Source organism: Canis aureus, chromosome 29, assembly GCF_053574225.1.
Source record: "Canis aureus isolate CA01 chromosome 29, VMU_Caureus_v.1.0, whole genome shotgun sequence".
In the NCBI taxonomy this organism is placed as follows: Eukaryota; Metazoa; Chordata; class Mammalia; order Carnivora; family Canidae; genus Canis; species Canis aureus.
This window is the reverse complement of record NC_135639.1, coordinates 25,588,357-25,613,272: the sequence shown is the minus strand read 5'-3', so window position 1 is coordinate 25,613,272 and position 24,916 is coordinate 25,588,357. Positions and strand designations below refer to the sequence as shown.

At 42.0% G+C, this 24,916-nt stretch overlaps 2 protein-coding genes and 1 long non-coding RNA gene across 6 annotated transcripts in view; 1 reads left to right on the top strand and 2 right to left on the bottom strand.

Moving 5' to 3' along the window:
* The window catches only part of PCGF6 (polycomb group ring finger 6), a 35,411-nt gene extending 31,867 nt beyond the window's left edge, over positions 1 to 3,544 (bottom strand). The window contains exons 1-6 of one of the 3 annotated variants that reach the window (XM_077877785.1): positions 3,109 to 3,544; positions 2,185 to 2,284; positions 1,994 to 2,090; positions 1,170 to 1,225; positions 1,010 to 1,069; positions 5 to 113 (exon numbers count right to left, since the gene is read on the bottom strand). In XM_077877785.1, the coding sequence (XP_077733911.1) occupies positions 5 to 113; positions 1,010 to 1,069; positions 1,170 to 1,225; positions 1,994 to 2,090; positions 2,185 to 2,284; positions 3,109 to 3,465 (779 nt within the window). In that variant the 5' untranslated portion in view covers positions 3,466 to 3,544. The remainder of the gene's footprint in view (positions 1 to 4; positions 114 to 1,009; positions 1,070 to 1,169; positions 1,226 to 1,993; positions 2,091 to 2,184; positions 2,285 to 3,108) is intronic. The other 2 variants (XM_077877786.1, XM_077877784.1) reach the window with 2 other exon arrangements.
* A 2,013-nt stretch (positions 3,545 to 5,557) lies between these two features.
* LOC144301178 (uncharacterized) lies at positions 5,558 to 17,452 on the bottom strand. Of its 2 annotated transcripts, none has more exons than XR_013367968.1 (3): positions 17,127 to 17,451; positions 16,868 to 17,008; positions 5,558 to 5,738 (listed from the first exon to the last, which is right to left on the bottom strand). It is a non-coding gene; the product is annotated as an uncharacterized LOC144301178 (long non-coding RNA). The 2 variants fall into 2 exon arrangements; XR_013367969.1 differs by lacking the exon at positions 5,558 to 5,738 and adding an exon at positions 5,755 to 14,463 and having other exon boundaries at positions 17,127 to 17,452.
* TAF5 (TATA-box binding protein associated factor 5) overlaps positions 17,312 to 24,916 on the top strand; it is a 15,970-nt gene continuing 8,365 nt past the window's right edge. The window contains exons 1-3 of the mRNA XM_077877783.1: positions 17,312 to 17,902; positions 20,293 to 20,530; positions 24,189 to 24,504. Of these exons, the coding sequence (XP_077733909.1) occupies positions 17,341 to 17,902; positions 20,293 to 20,530; positions 24,189 to 24,504 (1,116 nt within the window). The 5' untranslated portion in view covers positions 17,312 to 17,340. The remainder of the gene's footprint in view (positions 17,903 to 20,292; positions 20,531 to 24,188; positions 24,505 to 24,916) is intronic.

Here is a 24,916-nt window from a genome sequence, read left to right as displayed (position 1 = left end):
TCACCCAATGAACTCTAGTAATAAAGACATATCAAGTTCAGGTGGAATACGAAACACTGATTCTAAGACTTTCTTAGATCTTCCTTTGCTTGAGGGAACTGGCTGTGGAACAGCTATTTAATAGCCAAAGAAAAAAGTTGAATTAGAATACAAATTTCACAAATTGAGATCTCTGAAAAATAATTACAGATATTATAACTACATTGACGATTTAAGAGATCATAAAGCACTCAATCTCCTTTTCTTTAATAACATTAACTAATCTGTCAAAGCCGGTGAAATTGCTCCTGGGGATCACTCCACAATGGAAGGTAGACAGACATATGTAGCTGGTTTACCAGGGCCACAGAGAGAGCTCATCATAACACAACAGATATACACACTACTATGTGCCAGGGTTCAGGGCTCATACTTAGCATTGTATATGCACATTCTCATTTAAGCCTTATTATAATCCCATAACAAAAGCATACTGCTACCTTTTTTTTTTTTTTTACAGTTAAAACTATAAAGAAACTGAGATTACTGTTTAAGTGAGATTAGGCAATATATAGTAAGTGGAAGAACGAAGATTTAAACACACATTTATCTAACTTCTATACTGTGACATTACCATCATCACAAAAAATATTTGAACAGTTACTATGTTCCAGGCATCGTTTTAAGTGCTTTGCATTACTGAACGCATCCTTATAATAATTTCATGAAGTGCTATCACTATCCCTACTTTATAGATGAGGAAATTGAGACATTGAAGTAATTTGCCAAAGTCACACAGAAAGTAAAGTGGCAGAGGTAGGATCAAACTCAGAAAATCTAGCTCCAGAGCCTATACTCTTTAATTTTTATAAATAATTAAATTGGATTATACTACATCATTACCTTCATAATCTCTCTCTTTGATCATAAAATAACCAGCTATCACCAAAAAGAACCTCAAAGGGAGTAAATTTTATTGAGTTAGTATTCTTTAATCTATAAATACATTATGATATACACCCAAACTTACCAGGTTTAGGTACTTCTAGACCTCTTTCTTTATAGAAATCATGCATTTGCTTTTTTTCTCCTAAAAAATGATAAAACACAGACTAAATTACACTTAAAATGTAACTAGGAGAGTTAGCAGAGATGCTGGGATTCAAAACTATGTAATAAAACAAACTTACTTTCCTCTAGATTGATCACTAATTTGTACACTATGTCTTGTAATTGTCGATCCAACCTAATAAAAGGAAAGGATGGAGAATACCTCAGAATTCAGCAAAATGCATTTTGGTACAGAGTGAGAATGAATGATGCTCTTTGCAACTGTTTTGTCTTGGGAGTGGATAACTCCTTTTTCAGAGGTGAATTACTTTTAGGTAGCACTGGTTCTCACCTGAGATAACCTCAAGTAATTAATTGTATGTAATCATAGATTCTTGAATGGTTTGCTAAACTGTTCCACGTGTACTGGTCTTATTCCCTTGCAGAGACTGTATTTTGAACTTTTGTGCATCATCTGCAAAGCATTCTTCTATAAAGGTAATAAAAGTGTAATAGTATACGCTGAACAAATGAAAGCAATCCACTTTTATTTAGTATGTTTCTGCCCTTGGGAAACGGAGTATGAACTGAAAATTTGAAGGGAAAAAAAAAAAAAACCACAATGACCTATGACAAACAGGTTTTTCTAAAGAGGCCAGTCGTTTCAGGCATTAGTTTTAAAAAGCAGAGTTCTAAATATCCCCAAAACGACAAGCCTAAACTAGCCTCATTAACTTGACTGATGGAATTAAAATCCTCAAAAAGAGAGGCCTGTGCTTTTTTATTTTTTTGTTCCCAGCAGCTATCACAGTGCCTGGTACACAGTAAGTGTTCTGTATGTATTTTAGAGAATATGTAGTTCCCTTTTTGAAACAGGTCAAGAATTTATTCCCAACTACACAACTAGAAGCTTCCAGAAAAAGTGTATTTAAAAATACAATTTCTGGTTATATATTTCTCTTACCTTATGTTATAAAGAGGTTGTGTCTGATGTACTACTATGTTGCATTTTGGACATCTGTTGCTATAGTAAAAATGTCTTACAATGCAGCTTTTACAAACTGTTGAAAAAGAAAATGTTTAAATTAGGATGCTTTAAACCCATTTCAAAAACTGAATGAATGTATTTATTCGAAATATGAACTATATGCTTACACGTATGAAGACATTCCGTAATGGTAGTTGCGTCTATTAAGTAACCTTTGCAAATGGAACACAAGATGTATGGTGTCAGCTCAGAGAGATTAATCAGGCGCTGCAAATGCAATGGAAATAGTTTTAAAAACGCAAGTCCCTGCCTTCTCAAATTCTTAAAGCCATAATCCCCATATTTCATTATGAACAATGTGTCTTGCTTTGCAACACGGAAACATGTTACAGTACCTCCAACCTTTCAAAATCCTGCCGAAAGTTACAATAACACAATATAAACCAGTGTTTCAAAAAAAGATTTCATTCTTTCGGACATATCGTGTATTGCCTGATGAGGGGCGTCTCCCTTCACCAATTACTTACAAAACCGGCAAACTTTCCAGATACTCATGTTTACGCTTAATGTATCGATTCTGAGCGGCTAGGTGTTGCCCAGCTTGGTAAAATATGCGCTCCCACATTAAAAAAACCAACCAACCAACCAACCAAACAAACAAAAAAACCCTCCCCAACAAGAGGCTGAGGAGACGGGGAAGGGTTTTACCACCCTCTCAGCCTCCGTCAGAAATGGACTGGTTTTCCTGTCCGACTGTGAGCTCTCGCAAGGCAGGCGCCCTACACCGCTGGCGCCCACCCGCCTGGCATGACTGAATGATTATTTACAGAGGAACCGAGCGGGACTCGGGGAGCCTCAGTGGTCGGCAGGGAATCGGGCGCGGAGCGGCGGCGCCACATGCCTGGGCAGGTTGAGAGGGAGGGGTGAGGTGGCCGCCGAGCGCCCGGGGCTGCAGGGGCGAGCTGCCGACGCGGCCCGGCGCCGAGAGGGGAGGGCTGCCCGGGCCCCTCAGGCCCCTCAGGCCCCTCAGGCTCCTCAGGCCCCTCAGGCTCCTCAGGCTCCTCAGGCCCCTCAGGCCCCGCTACCAATACCTCCTCCTCGTCCTCGGAGTCCGGCCGACCCCCCTCCAGCCTCAGCGAGAAGTGGCTCATCTCTTCCTCCTCCTCCTCCTCCTCTTCCTCCAGCTCCTCATCTTCTTCCAACTCGTCGTCCTCGTCCTCGAAGCGGCCCCTCAGGCGGCCCAGGCTGCGCTCCGGCTCCAACTCCGGGGGCCGGGAGCCCGAGCAGCCTGGAGCCCCCGCCTCGGGCAAGGGCGGCGGGCCCTCCTCACCCGCTGCGGGTGCCGGGGTGAGAGCAGGCGGGGAGACGGCAGGCGGGGGCGGCATGGCTCCAGCGCCCTCGGCCTTGCCGACGCCCGCGCTGCCGGCGGCCACCGAGACCCTCTCCATGCGGGGGGCAGAGACCCGGGGAGACGAACCCCGGCGGCTGGGTAGCGCGGGAGTTCTGCCTACCTGCCTGGGCTGCCAGTGCGCAGGCGCGGGAGACCTGCAGGGCCCGCTGGGAAATGTGGTTCACCGCCCCTCACCTAGACCTGGGCGGCGTGCGCCGAGCTGCTCTGCACGGAGGGCGGGGCTTGCGGGTCGCGTTTAGAAGAATCTCACCCAAGGCTGACCGTCTCTTTATTTCCTTTTTTTTTTTTTTTTTTAAGTAATCTCTGTACCCAAACTGGGGCTCGAACTTACAAACCTGAGATCAGAGTCTCGGGCTCTACCGGCTTAGCGAACCCGACACCCTTTACTCTCTTTTAAAAATGACAAGTTTGGTACCGTTCCAAGCAGCAGTATTCTGTCTGCATCAATTGATGCGCAGAACACTGAAATAGGTAATATAATGATGTCGTATTATGAACAATAATTTAAATTTGAGTAGCGATTGTGCATTTCTTTCATCCAAGATTATTTCCCTTAGGAAGTATGACGTCTATTTTGAAATACGTACGTTTATTTATTTGGAGGAATTAAATCTTGTATTGCCACAGGATGGAAATTTAATTGCCATTCGAAGACCATCCACGGGTCCTCATCACATAGAGGAAAGTCCACATAGAGGAAAGACTTCCAGCATTTACTGGAAGTCTGCTGTAGCAGAAAAGACCTATTCACAAACGTCCACCCCCAACTCCAATTTTTTTTTAGGAAAGATATTTGGGGTTGGTGTATTTTATTCTTGCTGACGAACATAGAGCCAGCTAATGTCAAGAAGCTTGCAAGCCACATTCAGAAAGGAGTCAAATGCTACTTTACAAAATAATGCTGAGGGAAAAATCACATTTGAAAGACAATGTGTGTTCGCTGAGTAAAATTAATGCTAATTTGGAGGATGCCTGGGTGGCTCAGCGAATTAAGCGCCTCTGCCTTCCACACAGGTGATAATCCCAGGATCCTGGGATAGGAGGCCTGAATCAGTCTCCCAGCTCAGTGGGGAGCCTGCTTCTGCCTCTCCCCCAGCTCACGCGCTCTCTCTCAAATAAAAAAATCTTTTTTTTTTTTTTTAAAGATTTATTTATTCAGAGAGAGCGAAAGAGAGGCAGAGACACAGGCAGAGAGAGAAGCAGGCTCCATGCAGGAAGCCCGACGTGGGACTCGATCCCGGGTCTCCAGGATCACACCCCAGGCTGCAGGCGGCGCTAAACCGCTGCGCCACCGGGGCTGCCCTCAAATAAAAAATCTTAAAAAAAAAAAAAAAAAAAATTAATGCTAGGGATTCCTGGGTGGCTCAGTGGTTGAACATTTGCCTTTGGCTCACGGTGTGATCCCGGAGTTCTGGGATCGATTCCCACATTGGCTCCATACAGGGAGCCTGCTTCTCCCTCTGTCTGTGTCTTTGCCCCTCTCTCTGTCTCTCATAAATAAATAAAATAATCTTAAAAAATAAAAATAAAAATATTAAAGCTAACTTGGGAGTAGTATATATATACTTCTTAGGGAATGGTGAGGAAGTCAAGTCACTATGCTTGTTTGGGGAAGATTGAACCAGATTTGATGTGCCCCGTTGCTCCTGGACTAGGCTCTACCTCTCCCTCCGCAGTCCCCAAAGTCTGGTCAAACCTAAGATACTTAAATTTGCAAGATCCAAAAAGTGAAGAAAGGAAATGTCTCCTCCCACATGGAGGAATAGACAGCCTCAAGGGAGGGGAATGGGAACTAGACCTAGGATATTCAAAGAGGACACTGAAGAGAGAGATTGAAAGAGACAGACACCTGAGATACTCTCCTTACCGGGCCCTAAAACTGTTAAGACCTTTCACATGATTACATTAGATGAAAGCACAGCTTCTAAGCTCTCAGCATTGTAAGAGCTACTTGATAAAAAAGAATTACTTGTATCATGAGCTTTAATTATTAAATTTTGAAATAGTATGATATGAAAATAATAACGTTTTATTTGATGTATAGTGTGATAGCGTCAAATATTGAGCATCCCTAAATTTTAAAAAATACAATCAAGGATTGCATTTTTTTTTTTAAGATTTTATTTATTTATTCATGAGAGACACAGAGAGAGAGGCAGGGACATAGGCAGAAGAAGCAGGCTCCCTGGAGGAAGCCTGATGCGGGACTCCATCCTGGAAGTCCAGGATCATGGTCTGAGCCCAAGGCAGATGCCCAACTGCTGAGTCACCCAGGCGTCCCAAGAATTGCATATTTTCAAAGCCGGCAAGCTAAATGAATTATGAACTTGCATTATTATCACTGGGTTGTGTCTGTTTAATTGGTAAACAGAAATATCTTCAGGTTTTGTCAATCCTCTGGTGCAAAAGGTAGTTTTATGTGTCATCTTGGCTAGGCTATAGTGCACAGTGATTCAAACACTTAACCTAGGTATTGCTGTGAAGGTATTTGTAGATATAATTAACAGCTGCAATCGGTTGACTTTTTTTTTTTAAGATTTTATTTATTTACTCATGAGAGACACAGAGAGAGAGAGAGAGAGAGAGAGAGAGAGGCAGAGACACCGACAGAGGGTGAAGCAGGCTCCATGCAGGGAGCCCGATGTGGGACTCGATCCCCGGTCCCCAAGATCAGGCCCCGGCCTGAAGGTGGCGCTAAACCGCTGAGCCACCCAGGCATCCCTGCCCTACAGATTTCATACCTGCCCAAGCCCCCACAATTGTGTAAAGAAATTCCTTGTAATAAATCTCTTAATAAATAAATATGTCCTTATGGCTATGTTTCCATGGTAGATCAGCTAATCCATATGGTAAATGGCTTAATTATGTGATATTTATAATATGCGAGGGCTTCCAGAACATATCTATTTCATAAAATGAGAATTTCTTGTATCTCCATTGTGACCCAAGTGCGTTTCCACATCAAAGTTGTATTTTGAGCGCTTATCTGAGACCTTTACATTTTGACAAGGCATCAGAATTGAATCATATCCTAGATTGAGAACTTCACTCTCCTGGATGCTAACTTGTTAAAATGGTGGAAATGTAAAACAGCAAAAGTGGATCTAACACAATCAGTAATTGTACTCCTTGTATGATGATTAGACCAAGATGCTTTAGAACTGAGTTTTTTGAGGGGAGGCATTGCTTTGACATTTCAAACAGAAAATCATATCTAGGGGTGCCTGGCTGGCTCAGTCACTGGAGCATTGTGACTCTTGTTCTTGCAGTTGTGAATTTGAGCACCATGTTGGGTGTAGAGCCTACTCAGAAAAAAAAAATCATGTCTAAAAACTGTTACAAAAGTTTCACATATTAATTCACTAGGAGATGACAGAGATTGGTTGATTGTGAAGGATAATGGGTCTCTGGGTATGAAATTTTCATTTTTATTTATTTATTTATTTATTTATTTATTTATTTATTTATTTATTTTTAAAGATTTAATTTATTTATTCATGAGACACACAGGAAGAGGGAGAAGCAGGCTCCATGCAGGGAGCCCAACATAGGACTCGATCCTGGGACTCCGAGATCACGCCCTGGGCCAAAGGCAGGGGCCAAACCGCTGAGCCACCCAGGCATCCCCTATGAAATTTTTAAAGCAGATCCATGACTAATATTGTGGAACTGATTGGGGAATCAAGAAATCCATAAATGTTCCTTGAGTGATTTCCTGGTGTTCTTTGTTTGTAAGTAAATAATTCACCAAAGACTTTAATTTTTAAAAACAGATTAAAAACCAAAGGGCTGGGCTCCTGGGGGGCTCAGTCCATTAAACATCTGCCTTCAGCTCAGGTCATGATCTCAAGGTCCTGGGATGGAGACCTGAATCTCCAATACAATAACAACAACAATAACAAAAACAACCAGCCAACCAAACAAAACCCAAAAGGCTGAGACACCTGGCTGGCTCAGTCAGAAGAGCATGAGTCTTGATCTCAGGACTGTGAGTTTGAGTCCCATGTTGGGTGTAGAGATTGCTTAAATAAAATAAAATTAAAAAAAAAAAAACAAAAACAGAGGACTTTCTGGTATTAATATTAATTTCAAAAAGTATTATTAAAACAGTTTCAAATCATCAAATGTATATGTCATATAAATAATTATGGATACAATTCTGACCCAAATGATAGACTCCAATCAAGGTCAGGACTTAAAGGGGATCCCTGGGTGACTCAGCGGTTTAGTGCCTGCCTTTGGCCTGGGGCATGATCCTGGAGTCCCAGGATCGAGTCCCACATCGGGCTCCTTGCATGGAGCTTGCTTCTCCCTTTGCCTGTGTCCTGCCTCTCTCTCTCTGTGTCTCTCATGAATAAATAAATAAAATCTTAAAAAAAATAAAGTCAGGACTTGAAGGTATTATTTATACCTATTTCTTGTGCTAATTTGCTAATATAATGAGGGTTCCTGAAACTCATAGCTTTGTCTTGATTTCAAGGATCATATGGCTAATAATCTAAAATTCTGTACTGGTGCTCAAGTCCTACAAATCATATGTTCTCTCTCTCTCTCTCTCTTTTTTATTTTTTTATTTTTTATTTTTGTTTAATTTTTTAAAATTTATTTACGATAGTCACAGAAAGAGAGAGAGAGAGAGAGAGAGAGAGAGGCAGAGACATAGGCAGAGGGAGAAGCAGGCTCCATGCACCGGGAGCCCGACATGGGATTCAATCCCGGATCTCCAGGACGCACCCTGAGCCAAAGGCAGGCGCTAAACTGCTGCGCCACCCAGGGATCCCTCTCTTTTTTTTTTTTTTTTTAAAGATTTATTTCTTTATTCATGAGAGACAGACTGAGAGAGAGAGAGAGAAGCAGGTTCCTCACAGGGAGCCGATGTGGGACTCAATCCTGGATTCTGGGATCACGACCCAAGCCAAAGGCACGTGCCCAACCGCTGAGCCACCCAGGTGTCCCCATATCATATGTTCTGGTGTTATACAACAAAGTGTATTTGTGAAAGAAAATCAAACTTTAGATTCCTCTCAAGTCAGATTTCAAAGGTTTTTTTTTTTTTTTTTTTTAGATTTCAAAGGTTTTAAGCATCATGGTAGCTTTCCCAATTAAAACATGTTTTCCTTGGGACAATTGGATGGCTCAGCAGTTTAGCTCCTGCCTTTGACCCAGGGAGTGATCTTGGAGTCCCAGGATCAAGTCCCCCCCATCAGGCTCCCTGCGTGAAGCCTGCTTTTCCCTCTGCCTGTGTCTCTGCCTCTCTCTCTCTGTGTCTCTCATAAATAAATAAAAATAAAATTAAAAAATAAATAAGTAAATAAGATGTGTTTTCCTAAAAAAAATTTAAAAAAATAAAAAATAAAAAGTGTTTTCCTTTGTCTTTCCAAGTACCCGATCCCAAACAGCCTCCTTAGAATTCCATTATAGAGATTTGTAAGAGCAGTACTAAATTTGATTAAAGGTAGTGGATGCATGCACTCATTTTTGTTATTTTTGCTACAAAAAATTGACCAAGGATAGCCAAAACCATCTTGAAAGAGAAGAATGAAGTTAGAGGCACACACATTCCAATTTTGAAACCTATTACAAAGCTACAGTAATCAAAACACTGTGGTACTGGCTTAATGACAAACCTACAGATCAAACAGAATTCAGAGTACAGAAATAAACCTTCACATTTATAGTCCATTGGTTATTCACAAAGTTTCTTTTTTTTTTTTTTAAAGATTTATTTATTTATGATAGACATAGAGACAGAGAGAGGCAGAGACACAGGAGGAGGGAGAAGCAGGCCCATGCAGGGAGCCTGTTGTGGGACTCGATCCGGGGACTCCAGGATCACGCCCTGGGCCAAAGGCAGATGCTAAACCGCTGAGCCACCCAGGGATCCCCCCGGTTATTCACAAAGTTTCCAAAACATCCAAAGGGGCGAGAATTTCAACAAATGGTGCTGGGATAACTGGATATCCATATGCAAAAGAATGAAGTTGGACCTCTACTTCTTATCATCTACAAAAATTAGTTTTAATGGATCCTAGACTTTTTTTTTTTTTTTAAGATTTTATTTATTCATGAGAGACACAGGGAGAGAGTCAGAGAAACAGACAGAAGAAGCAGGCTCCTCTCAGGAAGCCTGATGCAGGACTCGAGCCCCAGACCAAGATCATGCCCTAACTTGAAGGCAGACACTCAACCACTGAGCCACCCAAGCGTCCCGGATCATAGACTTAAATGTAATAGCTAAATAAAGTGAGAGTACATTAGCAAATATGAAAATGGTATATTATGGCTATGGAAATGATTACATTATTTCTTCTTTTCAAAATTATGTTCAAAGACTCAGAAGATAAAAAAAAAAATTACAAAACTTGTATAATAGAAATAATTCCTGAATAATTATAACAAAGCTTTCATGTAAAAAGACACTGGACCCAAGAAAGAGAGACTAAATAAGATTAAGCATAGTTTTTGTGGGGGATCCCTGGGTGGCTTAGGAGTTTTAGCGCCTGCCTTTGGCCCAGGGAGTGATCCTGGCGTCCTGGGATTGAGTCCCACATCAGGCTCCCTGCATGGAGCCTGCTTCTCCCTCTGCCTGTGTCTCTGCCTCTCTCTCTCTCCCTCTCTGTGTCTCTCATGAATAAATAAATAAAATATATTTTTTTTAAAAAAGCATAGTTTTTCTGATATGCTTTCATGAATCTACAGATATGTCTGGTGCACATTATCATCATGTGTAAGGCATGTTAGTTCTTTCCTGTCCTTAAAAAATAATTAATAATAAGAGTTTTTGTGTGTATAAACTATTGTAAAAATGTATCATACTCAACTTGTTCATGAAGAATAGCATATTCGGATAGGGAGAGAGAGGGAGGGCAGAGAAGAGAGAGACCAAGAGAGGGAGAGAGAGGCCGATGTAATCACCCAGTCTGCCAGGCAATAGTATTAGACTGGGCATAGGCACCCGCTGAGTATTGTGAACAAGAGAAAACCAAATAGTGGATCTGAGAACACTAAACAGGAAATTAAGCCTAGAACAGAGAATGGCAAATTTTTTTCTGGAAAGTTCCTCACAGGAAATATGTTTGGCTTTGTGGGACATTTAGCCTCTGTTTCAGCCACTCAGTTCTGCTGCTGTAGCACAGAAACAGCCATAGATAATATATAAACAAATAACTCTGACTTTGTGCCAATAAAAGTTGATTTATAAAGAAAGGCAGCAGGCCAAGTTTGGCCCACTGACTATAGTTTGCTGACCCCAGTTGTAGAACAATTAGTATTCTAGTGTTAGGGGTCAACTACCACAGCAGTAGATAGTCAAACCTCTGGAGAAAGAAGGTATAATGGGAATTAACCGTAAGAAGATGGAAATAGAGGGGGAACAGCTGCCTAGGCAAAGTATGTAGCAGATGTATGCGTGTTGAGGTTGGAGAGACAGGCTTCAGGTTAGGCAGGAGACTTGAATCAAGGGAAAGAGTTTATATTATGATAACTGAAGTGGCAAGGCACTGAGCAGTTATAGGCATGTAAAATTTTAAAGGTTTAAAAAAAATTTTTTAATGTAATCTCCACTCCCAAAGTGGGGCTTGAACTCAGGACAAGATCATGAGTTGCATGTTCTATAGACTGAGCCAGCCAGGTGCCTCAGGCATGTAAAACTTTAAATAAATTTAAATTTCAGGGACGCCTGGGTGGCTCAGTGGTTGGGCGCCTGCCTTTGGTTCAGGGTGTGATCCCGGAGTCCTGGGATCAAGTCCCACATCAGGCTCCCTGTATGGGGCCTGCTTCTCCCTCTGCCTATGTCTCTGCCTCTCTCTATGTCTTTCATAAATGAATGAATGAATGAATGAATGAATGAATAAATAAATAAATAAATAAATAAATAAATAGTAAGGACCTTGAGGGACGGTTGGGTGTCTGCCTTTGGCTGGCTCGAGACATGATCCTGGAGTCCCAGGATCGGTCCTGCATCCGGCTCCCTGCATGGAGCCCGCTTCTCCCTCTGCCTGTGTCTCTGCCTCTCTCTCTGTGTGTTTCTCATGAATAAATAAATAAAATCTTAAAAAAAATAAGGATCTTGAGATGAGAAGAGAATCCTGGATTATTGAGGTGGGCCCTAAATCCAATGGCAAGTGTTCTCAGAAGAAACAGGCAGAGGGAAAAAAAAAAAAAAAGAAACAGGCAGAGGGGACAGCTCTGGTGGCTCAGTGGTTTAGCGCCGCCTTCAGCCCAGTGTGTGATCCTGGAGACCGCGGACCGGACCCAGTCCCACATTGGGCTCCCTGCATGAAGCCCGCTTCTCCCTCTGCCTGTGTCTCTGCCTCTCTCTCTCTCCTCCCTGTGTATTCTCATGAATAAATAAACAAAATCTTAAAAGAAAAGAAAAGAAAAAAGAAAAGAAAAGAAAAGAAAAAAGAAAAGAAACAGGCAGACGGTAGGGCACCTGAGTGGTACAGTCAGTTCAGCGTCTGACTCTTGGGTTTCAGCTCAGGTCAAGATCTCAGGGTCCTGGGATTGAGCCCAGCCCAGCATTGGGCTCTGTGCTCAGTATGGAGTCTGCTGGAGATTTTCTCTCCCTCTCCTTCTACCCTTCCCACTCATGCTGTCTCTTTCTTTCTAAAACAAATTTTTTAGGAGAGAAATAAAAAGAGACACACAAAGAAGATGGTAGGAAGATAGAAATTGGAGTGATGTCGTCACAAGCCAAGGAACACCAAAGGATGCCAGCAATCATCAGAAGGTAGAAGATGCAGGAATCCCAGTTATTCCCTAGAGCCTTAGGAGGGAACGCTGCCCTTCTGACAACTTGACTTCAGATTTCTGTTTAAAGCCACCAATTTTGTGATAATTTGTTAAATCAGCTTCAGAAACTAATACAAGGGGGAAGAAAAGAAGTTACGAGACCCTTTAGGAGCCTGCTGCAATAATCCAGATGATTAATGTGAATAGTTTGGTCTAGGATGATGGCAATGAAGAGGGAGACAAATTGTTAGAATAGAGGGCTGTTTCAAACTAGGACTTGGAGCAGACTGAATATAAGTTAATGAGCCCTGGGTTTCTGGCTTAAGAAATCAGGATGAAGGTATTGCTAATTACTAATACAGAGAAGGAGCCAGTTTGGAGTCCAGTTTTGCATATATTATGTTTAAGATGCTGGAGAATCGTCAAGAGGAAATGTAGAGGGACACCTGGGTGGCTCAGTCAGTTGAGTGTCTGACTCTTTTTTTAAAAATACTATTTATTTATTTATTTATTTATTTATTTATTTATTTATTTATTCATTCATTCATTCATTCATTCATTCATTCATTCATTCATGGCACAGAGAGAGAGGCAGAGAGAGGCAGGCTCCTTGCCGGAAGCCCAGTGTGGGACTCGATCCTGGGACTCCTGGACCAGGCCCTGAGCTGAAGGCAGATGCTCAACCGCTGAGCCACCCAGGCGCCCCAAGTGTCTGACTCTTGATTTTGACTCAGGTTATGATCTCAGGGCTGTGAGATCAAGCCCCATATCAGGCTCTGTGCTCAGGAGGGAGTCTGCTTGGGTTCTCTCTCTCCCTCTGCCCTTCCCTCTCCCTGTGTGTCCCCCCCCCCCCAAATAAACAAATGAATCTTAAAGAAAAAGATACCTGGTATCACACTGTCATAGTCTATAGTGGAGATCCTTGCACATGCTTACCAGATTATTTCCATAATTCTAGCATTGGAATTGGTGGGTCTCAAGGTATAAACATTTACATTTTGGTCACATTTGAAACAACTTATTATTTTATTTTAAGCAATGGTAAACAATGAAACATAAGGATGCCATGAAAATAGGCCCTCTTATTGCTAAGGACAGTTTAATTAGTACAACTTTAAACAAAGCAACTTGTTAACACATATCAAGGCTTTTTTTTTTTTAAGATTTTATTTATTCATGAGAGACAGAAAGAGAGAGAGAGAGAGAGAGAGAGAGAGAGGCAGAGACACAGGCAGAGGGAGAAGCAGGCTCCATGCAGGGAGCCCAACATGGGACTTGATCCCAGGACTCCAGGATCACGCCCTGGGCCGAAGGCAGGTGCTAAACCGCTGAGCCACCCAGGGATCCCCCATATATCAAGACTTTGAAAAGTGTTTACACCTTTTTATCTTTTAGCAATCCTGCTCTGGGAGTCTCTACCTAAGAAATAAATGAAAAAGTAGTTTATCATTGTTTATGGTATGATTGGGGCATAATTTAAATATTTTTCAGTGAGGAAATGATTAAATAAGTCATGAAAAATTATGACTGTCTCTGTTAGAATTCTGTGCAATCATTAAAATGATGGTTATGAAGGCTATAATAACATGATAGAAATACATATGGTTACAATTGTGAAAAAAATAGTGACACAATGATATCCATGTTATGTTAGAGTATTGGGATTAATATAGTTTTTCTTTGTTCTCCTTTCTATGATGTGGCTTATTTTTGTAGGAAAAATGATGATATTTGTTAAAGGCTGGAATACAGATATTATCAAAGGAAGAAAAAGTGGGTAGAAACAAGCTTTCAGGGAGATAGACTTTTAAAAAAAGATTTATTTATTCATGGGGGCGGGGGGGGGGGGGGGGGGAGAGAAGCAGGCTCCCTGCAAGGAGCCGGAAGTGGGATTCGATCCTTGGATCCTGGGATCACACCCTGAGCGGAAGGCAGACGCTCAACCACTGAGCCACCAGTGGCTTTATGTTTACTTTACTTTACATTAAAGTAAAATGAAATAACATGGAAGAAGAAAAAGAAACATTCAGAGAGAAAGAGTAGCTCTTCTGTAAAGGAAAAAGATACAGATTGACACTAGACTTCTTAAAACATCCCAGGAAGAGAATAGAAGAATGGGAGTAGGGATTAAAAAGACAGGGGAAAAGAGCAACAAAAATTAAAAGTGGGCCTTGCAGTTACTCAATATACTTATCTCTATTGTGGCATAACAGGAAAACCAATCTATTTGAAGTAACCTTGTCTGAAGTCCCAATCCACACTTTTTTGCACTTAAGAGACAAAGGTAGTTGAAAGGTAGACCCTACAAAAGGAAAGTTACTTTTGTGAGTCCCAGTATCTGGGCTTCAGCTGTAGAAGCAGATCCAGTTCCCAGGATCAGATTCTTGAGACTAACAAATACATCAGAATGTTAATTTACTATTTATAAGAGGGTAAGACAACTTTCCAGGGAAAAATAAACATGCCTGAATGTGTTATTCATGGCATCTTTCATCTAAGAACTCAATTTATTTGCCAATTAATTATCAGGTTATTTAATGAATACTGAATCAGAAAAATTAGTTGAATGATCCTAAGGAAAAGGCAAATTCTCCCCATATCATAAGTGTGCACATGAGATTCAGGTTTTCTCTATATTGATCAGTATTGGGTAAATGCTAACCAAATCTTAAAAAAAAAAAAAAAAAAAAAGGGCGCCTGGCTGGTTTAGTTGGTGAAGCATGCAGCTCTTGATCTTGGGGTTGTGAGTTCGAGTCTCACATTGGATGTAGAGATTACTTAAAAAATAAAACAAAATCTTAAAAAAAATATGCTGGGTCACCTGGGTGGCTCACTCTCTTAAGCATCTGCCTTCCACTCAGGTTATGATCCCAGGATCTCAGGATCAAGCCCTGCATTAGGCTCCCTGCTAGGTGGGAGCCCTTCCCCTTGTTCATGCTCTCTTGCACACACACTTTCTCTCTCAAAATAAATAAAATCTTTTAAATAATTTAAAAAAATAGTAACCATTCTTAGTTATCTTCCACTTCCCCACACTCCCAGCATATTTCATGATCTTACTTGAGATATCCAATTAGATTAGTTTCATATTCCAGTCTTGAGATCACCCTGAACATCATAATTGGACTTTATCAAACATTTACAGAACAGCTTTTAAGGTGAAGGAAAAATAACCAATAACTGTTATGTGTTAGGTATCAAATATACATTATTATCTCATTTAATCCTTACACAATTCTGTGAGCTAGGTACTATTATTATCCCTCTTTTAGAAATTGAGCAACTTAAGTAACCTGATCCTAGTCATTCAGCTACCACACAGGGTTGAGGAAAGCCAGTAGGACTGAAAAACAAGGGATCCCTGGGTGGCGCAGCGGTTTGGCGCCTGCCTTTGGCCCAGGGCCCGATCCTGGAGACCGGGGATCGAATCCTGCGTCGGCCTCCCGGTGCATGGAGCCTGCTTCTCCCTCTGTCTGTGTCTCTGGCCCTCTCTCTCTCTCTCTCTCTCTCTCTCTGTGACTATCATAAATAAATTAAAAAAAAAAAAAAAGGACTGAAAAACAACAATGTGAATAACTATGCTAGATCTTCCCAATTCTGCAGCTCACATTTCTTGTCTGCATCTATCCCCCAGAATTTTGAGATTAAAATAAGATTCAAGGGCAGCCCAGGTGGCTCAGCGGTTTAGTGCCGCCTTCAGTCCAGGGTCTGGTCCTGGAGACCTAGGATCAAGTCCCACATCGGGCTCCCTGCATGGAGCCTGCTTCTCCCTCTGCCTGTTTTTTTTTTTTAGATTTTATTTATTTATTCATGAGAGATACAGAGAGAGAGGCAGAGACACAGGCAGAGGGAGAAGCAGGCTCCATGCAGGAAGCCTGATGTGAGACTCGATCCTGGGACCCCAGTATAATGCCCTGAGCTGAAGGCAGACACTCAACCGCTGAGCCACCCAGGCGCCCCTCCCTCTGCCTGTGTCTCTGCCTCTCTCTCTCTCTCTCTCATGAATAAACAAATAAAATCTTTAAAATAAAATAAAATAAAAAGATTCAATATGCAGCAGGGTTGTATAACTTCTGAAGCATATTCCAAAATGGCACATACTATTTTAAAAAGTATGCAATTAAACACAGTTTAGAGACACCTGGGTGGTTCAGTAGTGGAGCATCTGTCTTTGGTTCAGGTTGTGATCCCGGGGTCCTGGGATAGAGTCCCACATCAGACTCCCCGCAGGGAGCCTACTTCTCCCTCTGCCTATGACTCGGTCTGTCTCTGTATCTCTCTTGAATAAATAAATAAAATCTTAAAACAACGCAGTTTGGGGCAGCCCGAGTGGCTCAGCGGTTTAGCGCCGCCTTCAGCCCAGGGCGTGATCCTGGAGACCCGGGATGGAGTCCGACGGCAGACTCTCTGCATAGAACCTGCTTCTCCCTCTGCCTGTGTCTTTGCCTCTCTCTCTCTCTGTCTCTCTCATGAATAAATAAATAAAATCTTTTTAAAAACCGCATTTATTTGTAATAAAGTTTAACAGCACGAATACAGAATGTACCCATTTCACAATGACAAAATTTAGATAATTTTACTGAATTATAACATACATGCTGTAAAGTTCACAAAACTCATACCTTTAGCTTGTTTCTTTTTTATGAAGGTAAAAATTAAAAAAAAAAAAAAGTCACCACCACACAGATCAAAATATAAAACATTACCAGTATCTCAGAAGACTTCTTCTGGCTATGGGATATGCTTCTGAGTTAGAGACCTGGATTCGAATCTTGACGCTTTCACTTTCTTCCTGCGTGACTGTGGCAAGTAAGTTGTTTAACCTCTTTGGGTCCCGGTTGAGTCACCTGTAAAGAGAGGATAATACTGCCTTGTGAGATTGTTGAATTAAAGGAGGTCATACAATGTAAAATGTCTCTCACGGTGCCTAAAAATAGCGGGTCTGCAATAAATGGTAGTTATTACAGTCAAATGTTACAGGCGGTCGCCACCTCCCACTTCCTGCCTTTCTGTCACTCGCTTTCGAAAACTGCTCTCGCTCCTGTTCTTTTTCTCCTCCCTTCTCGCCCCTCCTACTGCCGTATAGTGCCTTCCCAATGTGTCGTAAAACGCTCCTCCCCGCCCTCCATGTGGTGAAAACGCAATCACGCTTGACGGCGCGAGGTGGCTCAGCCGCAAGATGGCGGCGCTGGCGGAGGAGCAGACGGAGGTGGCGGTCAAGTTAGAGCCAGAGGGACCGCCGACGCTGCTACCTCCGCAGGCGGGGGACGGCACTGGCGAGGGTGGCGGCGGCACTACCAACAACGGCCCCAACGGCGGCGGCGGGAACGTTGCGGCGGCGGCGTCGTCGGCCGGCGGGGATGGTGGGACCCCCAAACCCTCGGTGGCTGTCTCCGCCGTTGCTCCGGCGGGGGCGGCCCCGGTGCCCGCCGCTGCTCCGGAGGCCGGCGCCCCCCACGACCGACAGACTCTGCTGGCCGTGCTGCAGTTCCTGCGGCAGAGTAACCTCCGCGAGGCCGAAGAGGCGCTGCGCCGTGAGGCCCGGCTGCTGGAGGAAGCAGTGGCGGGCACCGGAGCCCCGGGAGAGGCGGACGGCGCCGGTACGGAGGCGGCTAGCGCGCTTCTCAGCCGGGTCACAGCCTCGGCCCCCGGCCCCGCGGCCCCTGACCCTCCGGGCACCGGCGCTTCAGGGGCCCCCGCCGTCTCGGGCTTAGCGACCGGTCCTCCGGCTCCGGGGAAAGGTGAGCCGCGGAGTCCCGGGGAGGCAGGGCGCGGAAGGGAGCAAGCCGGGAAGGCAGAGCCTGGCAGGCCTGCACCTCTGCGGGCTTGTTTTGAATTTCCTGGGCCCGCCTCTAGGGCCACATGCCCGCCCCTTTCTCTGGTGCGCCGGCTGCGCAGTCAAACCCTCTTCCAAGCTGTCAGTTCCAGTGAGAGGCTGAGGAGAGCAGTTGAGCAGAGGGATGTCTGGGGAGGGTGGGCGCCTAGAGGCGGGGACCTTCAGGCTTTCGGTCCCTTTCTTCTTTGGGGGGCTCTTAAGCTTTGGCAGGTCTGCATTAACACTATTTATACAGAACTGTGCTGTCTTCTTTAAGTAATTACTAAAAATACCTTATATATCCTAATTCTCACAATTCCACTCTGAGCTAGACATTACCTCTATAAGAAAACGGACTCGGAAAAGCCAAGAGACTCGCTTTGGACTGAATAGCCAGGGAGTGATGGAACATAGTGAAGCAGTATTTCTCAAACTATAGGCTATCACTAGTTAAACCTTTGGGGGAATGCAGATTTTTGCACATCACTTCAGACTTGGTGAATCAGATCGTGTAGAGGAATCTGTAGGAATCTCCTTTTTTTTAAAAATTTTTTTTTCTTTACTCATAACAGACAGAAAGAGAGAGAGAGGCAGAGACAGAGGCACAGGGAGAAGCAGGCTCCATGCAGGGAGCCCGACGTGAGACTCGATCTCAGGTCTCCAGGGTCAGGCCCTGGCCTGAAGGCAGCACTAAACCGCTGGGCCACCTGGGCTGCCCAGGAATCTCCATTTTTGAATATATGCTTCTAAGGGGGTATTGATGTATGGCAACGTTTGAGAACTATTCATTTAGGAATATGTTTTGGACAAACCAGGGTTCAGACTCTCTATCTCTGTTGCTTTTACTTATGTGATGCTGATTCTTCCTGAGGTTGAGGTTGGGTTTTTGTTGTTGTTGTTGTTGTTGTTGTTGTTTTTATTAAATGAATTATAGTGAGGCTCATCTATAATATATATAAAATGCCTGGCACTATTAAGTTTATGCCTAACACTTAACACCTGAGACCTCCCTTCCCAGCCTTTTCCTAGCAACTGTAGTTGCAAAGTCCACGCAGTAAAATTCATACACAGCATGAGGACTCAAAGGTGATCCTGAGGTGATAATAAACGTTTATTGAATGCAGTTATCCAGTGCAGAGCCTCTAGCCAAATAGATCTGTATTTATGTGAGACCTAGTCTTGTAGCATTGCCAGAAGTGAAGTGTGAATATGTATCCTTGTATCCCTTAAATAGAAATGTGCAAAAATGTGATTTAGAGGAATCTTTTCTGAATGCTAAACTTTGTGAATGAACTATAAGATGGATGAATTATGTTGGTTATTTTTCTATAATCTCTCATATTTTCAGAAACTTGACCTATTATAACTCAGAAACCAGTAAGGAGGAAAAGAGGCCATCTGAGTAACCAAAAGAACTTATAACATTTGTATAGTGAAGAATACAGAAGTATTATAATTGCAACTTAAAATTTTGCAACAATGAGACTGATTAGATTGGCAGGTGTATCATTGTTTGGTATTGCTTTATTACAAATAAATACTCATGTTTTTTTTTTTCCCCTTTTTAAAAAAGACTTTATTTATTCATGAGAGACACAGAGAGAGAGGCAGAGGGAGAAGCAGGCTCCATGCAGGGATCCCGATGTGGGACTCGATCCCAGGACTCCAGGATCACACCCTGGGCCAAAGGCAGGCGCTAAATCGCTGAGCCACCTAGGGATCCCCAAATACTCATGTTTTCTGCCTTGGAATGGTATTTATGGAGATTATTTTAAGCATGTAAATTGAGTTATCTTTTGAAAACATGAATAAGGCTCATCCTTCCCACCCTTGAAATGCTTGCATTTTATAAGGAGTGATAGATATATACATATCCTGCAGAATAGGATGTGTTACAAGAAAGTTATAATACTCAGTTCAGAGATCTGAGAATGTTACTTCAGGGCAGCGCTTGGTGGCCATGGGTGCCATTTACACTGAACCTTGAGAGAAGGTTAACATAGTTGTTTGATTTGCACATACCATGTATTATGAAATTTGTCTTTGAAGTAGCTGCAGGAAAAATATTGAACCTTTTTGTTACTGATTTGAAAATTTTATTTTAAGATATGGATAAGCTGAAGGAGTTTTGGATGGGTGACTGAAACGAAGTGAAAATCCCATTATAAGATTGTGTGATTGTGTGGGGGAGAGAGTTTGAGAGGAGAGAGGCAAACATCTAAGAAACAGTTTCCCTCTGGACGTTAATAAAACAGCTTTAGTCACTTGGTATGTATCAGGTCAGTTTTTGAAAGTTGTTCTTCGTTTTTTATACAGTTGGAAGCGTAGCTGTGGAAGACCAGCCGGATGTCAGTGCTGTGCTGTCAGCCTACAACCAACAAGGAGACCCCACAATGTATGAAGAATACTATAGTGGACTGAAACACTTCATTGAATGTTCTTTGGACTGCCATCGGGCAGAGTTATCCCAACTCTTTTATCCTCTGTTTGTACACATGTACTTGGAACTAGTCTACAATCAACATGAGAATGAAGCAAAATCATTTTTTGAGAAGTATGTGAATTTCATATGTATTACATAAATAGCACACATATATAATGTGTATACACATCTGTAACCACACAAGTGTAAGATTGTAACTCAAAATGTATTTCATGAAGTAGAGATACCTGCTGCTAGGAGAACCTAAAAAAGGGGTTTGATCTAGTTGGAGAAGTCAGGGAAAGCTCCCTGAGAAAGTGATCTTGAGGTAAGATCCGAAGATTGGATTGGAGCTAACCAGATAAAGAGAAGTAGGAAAAGCGTGTGGAATAGCTCTGGCGGGAGGGATCATGGTAGGTGCAGAGATGAAGGAAGGCCAGTATGGCTGGAGCAGAGTATAGAGTCAGGTACAGTATAACCTGAAGCTGGGCTGGTACAGACAGGTTCTTGGGCCATGTTGAGGGTCTTTGTTTATTCTGAGAGCAGTGGTGGGTTGTATTGGGTAGGATTAGGAGCTGAGATTCAATGGACACTCAAACAATAATGACATAAATAAGTGTATTTTTTGCTTTTATCCTAAGAGCAATAGGAAGCTGTGTTAGGGTTAGATTAGATTGAGAGTGACTGAAAACCCAAATAATATGGCTTAAGTACAGTAAAAGTTCATTTCTCTCTCATAAAGGTTAGGCAGTCGGGGACTGGTATGGAGGCCTTGATTACTGGGGACCCAGGCTTTCTCCATCTTGATGCTCTTCCATCCTTGTCGCGTAGTTTCTACCTGTGGCACAAGATGGCTCTTTGGCTCTGAGCAGTCATATTAGTGTTGCAGTCAGCTGGAAAGGCGCACATCCTTTCTGGAAGTTGCACACACCTCTTCCCTTTATTTTTTTTTTTAAGATTTTATTTACTTATTCATGAGAGACACAGGGGTGGGGGCAGAGACATAGGCAGAGGGAGAAGCAAGCTCCCCCGCAGGGAGCCCAATGTGGGACTTGATCCCAGGATTCTGGGTTCATGCCCTGAGCCAAAGGCAGATGCTCAACCACTGAGCCGCCCAGGTGTCCCACACCTTTTCCTTTTTTTTTTTTTTTTTTTTTTTTTTTTTTAAAGATTTTATATATTCATGAGAGAGACAGAGAGAGGCAGAGATACAGGCAGAGGGAGAAGCAGGCTTCATGCAGGGAACTCGATGTGGAACTCCCATCCTGGATCTCCAGGATCACGCCCTGGGCTGAAGATGGCGATAAACCACTGAGCTACCCAGGCTGCCCCCTCTTCCTTTTTTATGTGGTTAGTCAATGTTCATACTTCCTATCTCCCTTGTGTTTATGTGCTCAGCTAAGATGCAGGAATTCTGCTGTGGAGGAAGAAAGAAAAAAAATGGATGTTAGGGACAGTGAGGTGTCTCTGCTATAGAAGTCATTGAAGGTCCATGTCATTATTAGATTTGCATTTTTAAAAAATTTTATTATTAATCTCTTTACTCAGAGTGGGGCTGAACTCACAACCCTGATGAGATCGAGTCGTATGCTCTACTACTTATGCCAGACAGGTGCCCCGATTTGCCTTTTGAAAGGACCTTTATGCAGTTGGAAAGAATAGATGGTGGTTGTAGGGAGGAACAGAGTGACTTTAGAGTGACTGGTTTGGGAGGTGATTGTAGTGGTCCTCAACTAGGGGGTAATATTATTCTGGCTTCTCCTGGGCTATTTGAACATGTGTAAAGGTGTTTTGGTTGTCATAATGACCAGGGTGGGGAAGAGCAGGTGTATTCGGGATGCCAAATGTTCTAATATGTGCAGGTAGTCCTATTTAACAAAGAATTGTTCTGCCCCAAAATGTTCTGTTGAGAAATATTAGACTAGGGTGCAGTAGTGTTTGTGAAGGTAAGTAGATATTGGTGAGGCAGTTGGTGATGGATTGGATATGGAGTAAGGGAGATGAGAGTATTATTGATAACCATTAGGTTTCTGGCTCCATCATCTGGATAGGGGTGGCCTTCACTAAGATAGGAAACCCTGGAAGAAGACCTGGTTTGACCGGTTGTGGAGTAATCTTGAGTTCAGATTTGAATATGCCTTTGACTCATTTAAGAGATACTAAGTTGATTCGTGAATGGTATATAAGTCTCTGGAGTTCCAAGGAGATGTAGGGACTAGAGCCATAAATTGGAGTTGTGTATAATATTGATGCATATGGATGAGATTACCTGGAGTGGAGGCTATATGAAATAAGTCACTGGGAGGCTGGACCTGGGCCTTGAGGAACTCCCAACATTTGGAGTAGAAGAGATAGAAAAAGAGTAGAACAGATGGCCAAGTAGAAGAGGTATGCAAGGAGAAGTTAGAGAAGTAGGAAGAAAACCAGGAAGGTATTGAGTTATAGAAGCCAAAGAAAGGAGTGTTTAAAAAGGAGGCAGTACTTAACAGTTTGAATGAGAACATTTTAATACAAACAATAGACCCAAAAGCCAGCAGTTGTCAGACAACACAAGTAGTGGTTATAGGGGAATAATAGAACTTGGGACACTTAGCTTCAATGCCATCATGTCCATTCGTTATTGTATGATGCCTTATAGAAGGTTATAAAGCAAATATTCTTTAGCTTAGCATTTTAGAAAAAAATTAACAAAGGCTGATGATGATAGGATTGTAACCTAATTTTTCTTAAAGTATTGTCATCAAGAAACCCCTTCCTCTCTTAGTATCATGGATAGCCATCTTGCCACAGAAAGCTAGAATATCCTGGGGGACTCTTGTCTGCTTGTTGTGGACAATCTCAGCCCTTCCCAAGCACCAGTGCTCAGATGAGGTTATGGGCAGTGACTGCTATGAACACCAGGAGACTGAAATTTCTAATTTCACTGAAATCTTGGACAGAAACCCTTAGTTCATGTCTTGGTGAATCATAATAGGGTAACATAGGTAACAGTTTAGGAATCTTTTGACTTGTATCAGAGCTAGAGCCCTAATATCTTATGTTTAGTCATTGTTCTCTAAATGTTTTTGCGTTGTTAGTGAGTGCCAAATATATGATCTTTAATTTTACTTTATCAGGAAAATTAAGATTTATAGAAACAAAAGTACATTTAAATTTACTAATTATCACCAAGGCTGAAAGCTTTACTTAATTACCTTTGGTAATGGTGAGTAAATGGAAGTGTTTATTCTTTGGTATCAACATTTGTTTGTCCTTTAGTCATTATTATTATACTGATGTTTAATAAATATATCTGGTATTAAGAATATAAGAAATCATTGAAAATGGTGGGTTTTATGAGAATGTCATGTATTAATTATTAAGAAGCTGGGGGATAGGTTCGTTAATTATACTAGTTTCTACTGTTGTATATGTTTGAAAATTTCCATAATAAAAAGCTTTTAAAAGTGGATTTTGAGAGAACATAAAATTTAGTAAAGCAGAAATTCTAATTCAAATGTCTACTAGTGGTGGACATCTTATCTTTCATTCACTTATGGTAATTATTTCAAATTCTCTTAAAATGTTAATAATACATTTCATTAGAAAATTTAATTTTTAAATTTCAGGATGAAATCAGAAACTGAATTGTAATCATTTTGAAATGAGTTACTTCTGATCCTGTAAGCTTAGTCCAGGATTATTCAGATTGCTACGTTGAAAATATTCTGGGATGTTTATAAATATATGGGGGAGAGCAGATCCCTTAATGATTACATTGAAAAATGACTTTTTAAAATCACTGAAACAGGTTCCATGGAGATCAGGAATGTTATTACCAGGATGACCTACGAGTATTATCTAGTCTTACCAAAAAGGAACACATGAAAGGGAATGAGACCATGTTGGATTTTCGAACAAGTAAATTTGTTCTGCGTATTTCCCGTGACTCGTACCAACTCTTGAAGAGGCATCTTCAGGAGAAACAGAACAATCAGATATGGAACATAGTTCAGGAGCACCTCTACATTGACATCTTTGATGGGATGCCGCGTAGTAAGCAACAGATAGATGCGATGGTGGGAAGTTTGGCAGGAGAGGCTAAACGAGAGGCAAACAAATCAAAGGTATGGGAATAAACCTAAGAACTATATAATGCAGATTATGAAAAATTGTAGTATTTCCATCTACATAATTTACACATTTTTCTTATAGCTAGTTTGGGAATAACTGTACACTGTATATTAAGTTTCATGTTTTAAGGATGATGTATAAATTAGAATTTGGGAATGGTTGCATTTAACAGAACCCTGACTACAGTGACAAGCAAATAAGGGATTTTTTTTTTTTTTTTTTTAAATAAGGGATTTTATATACATACAATGAATTGCAGAGGAAAGCCCTCTTGCTCTGGCGTAGGGGCTCCACACTGCCATCAAAGAGCCTGGCTCCTAGTTTCTCCTCCATTATCTTAGAATTTGGCCTTCTTCTTGGTGCTCACAGATGGCTGTTGTAGCTCCAGCTTGCACCTACATTCCA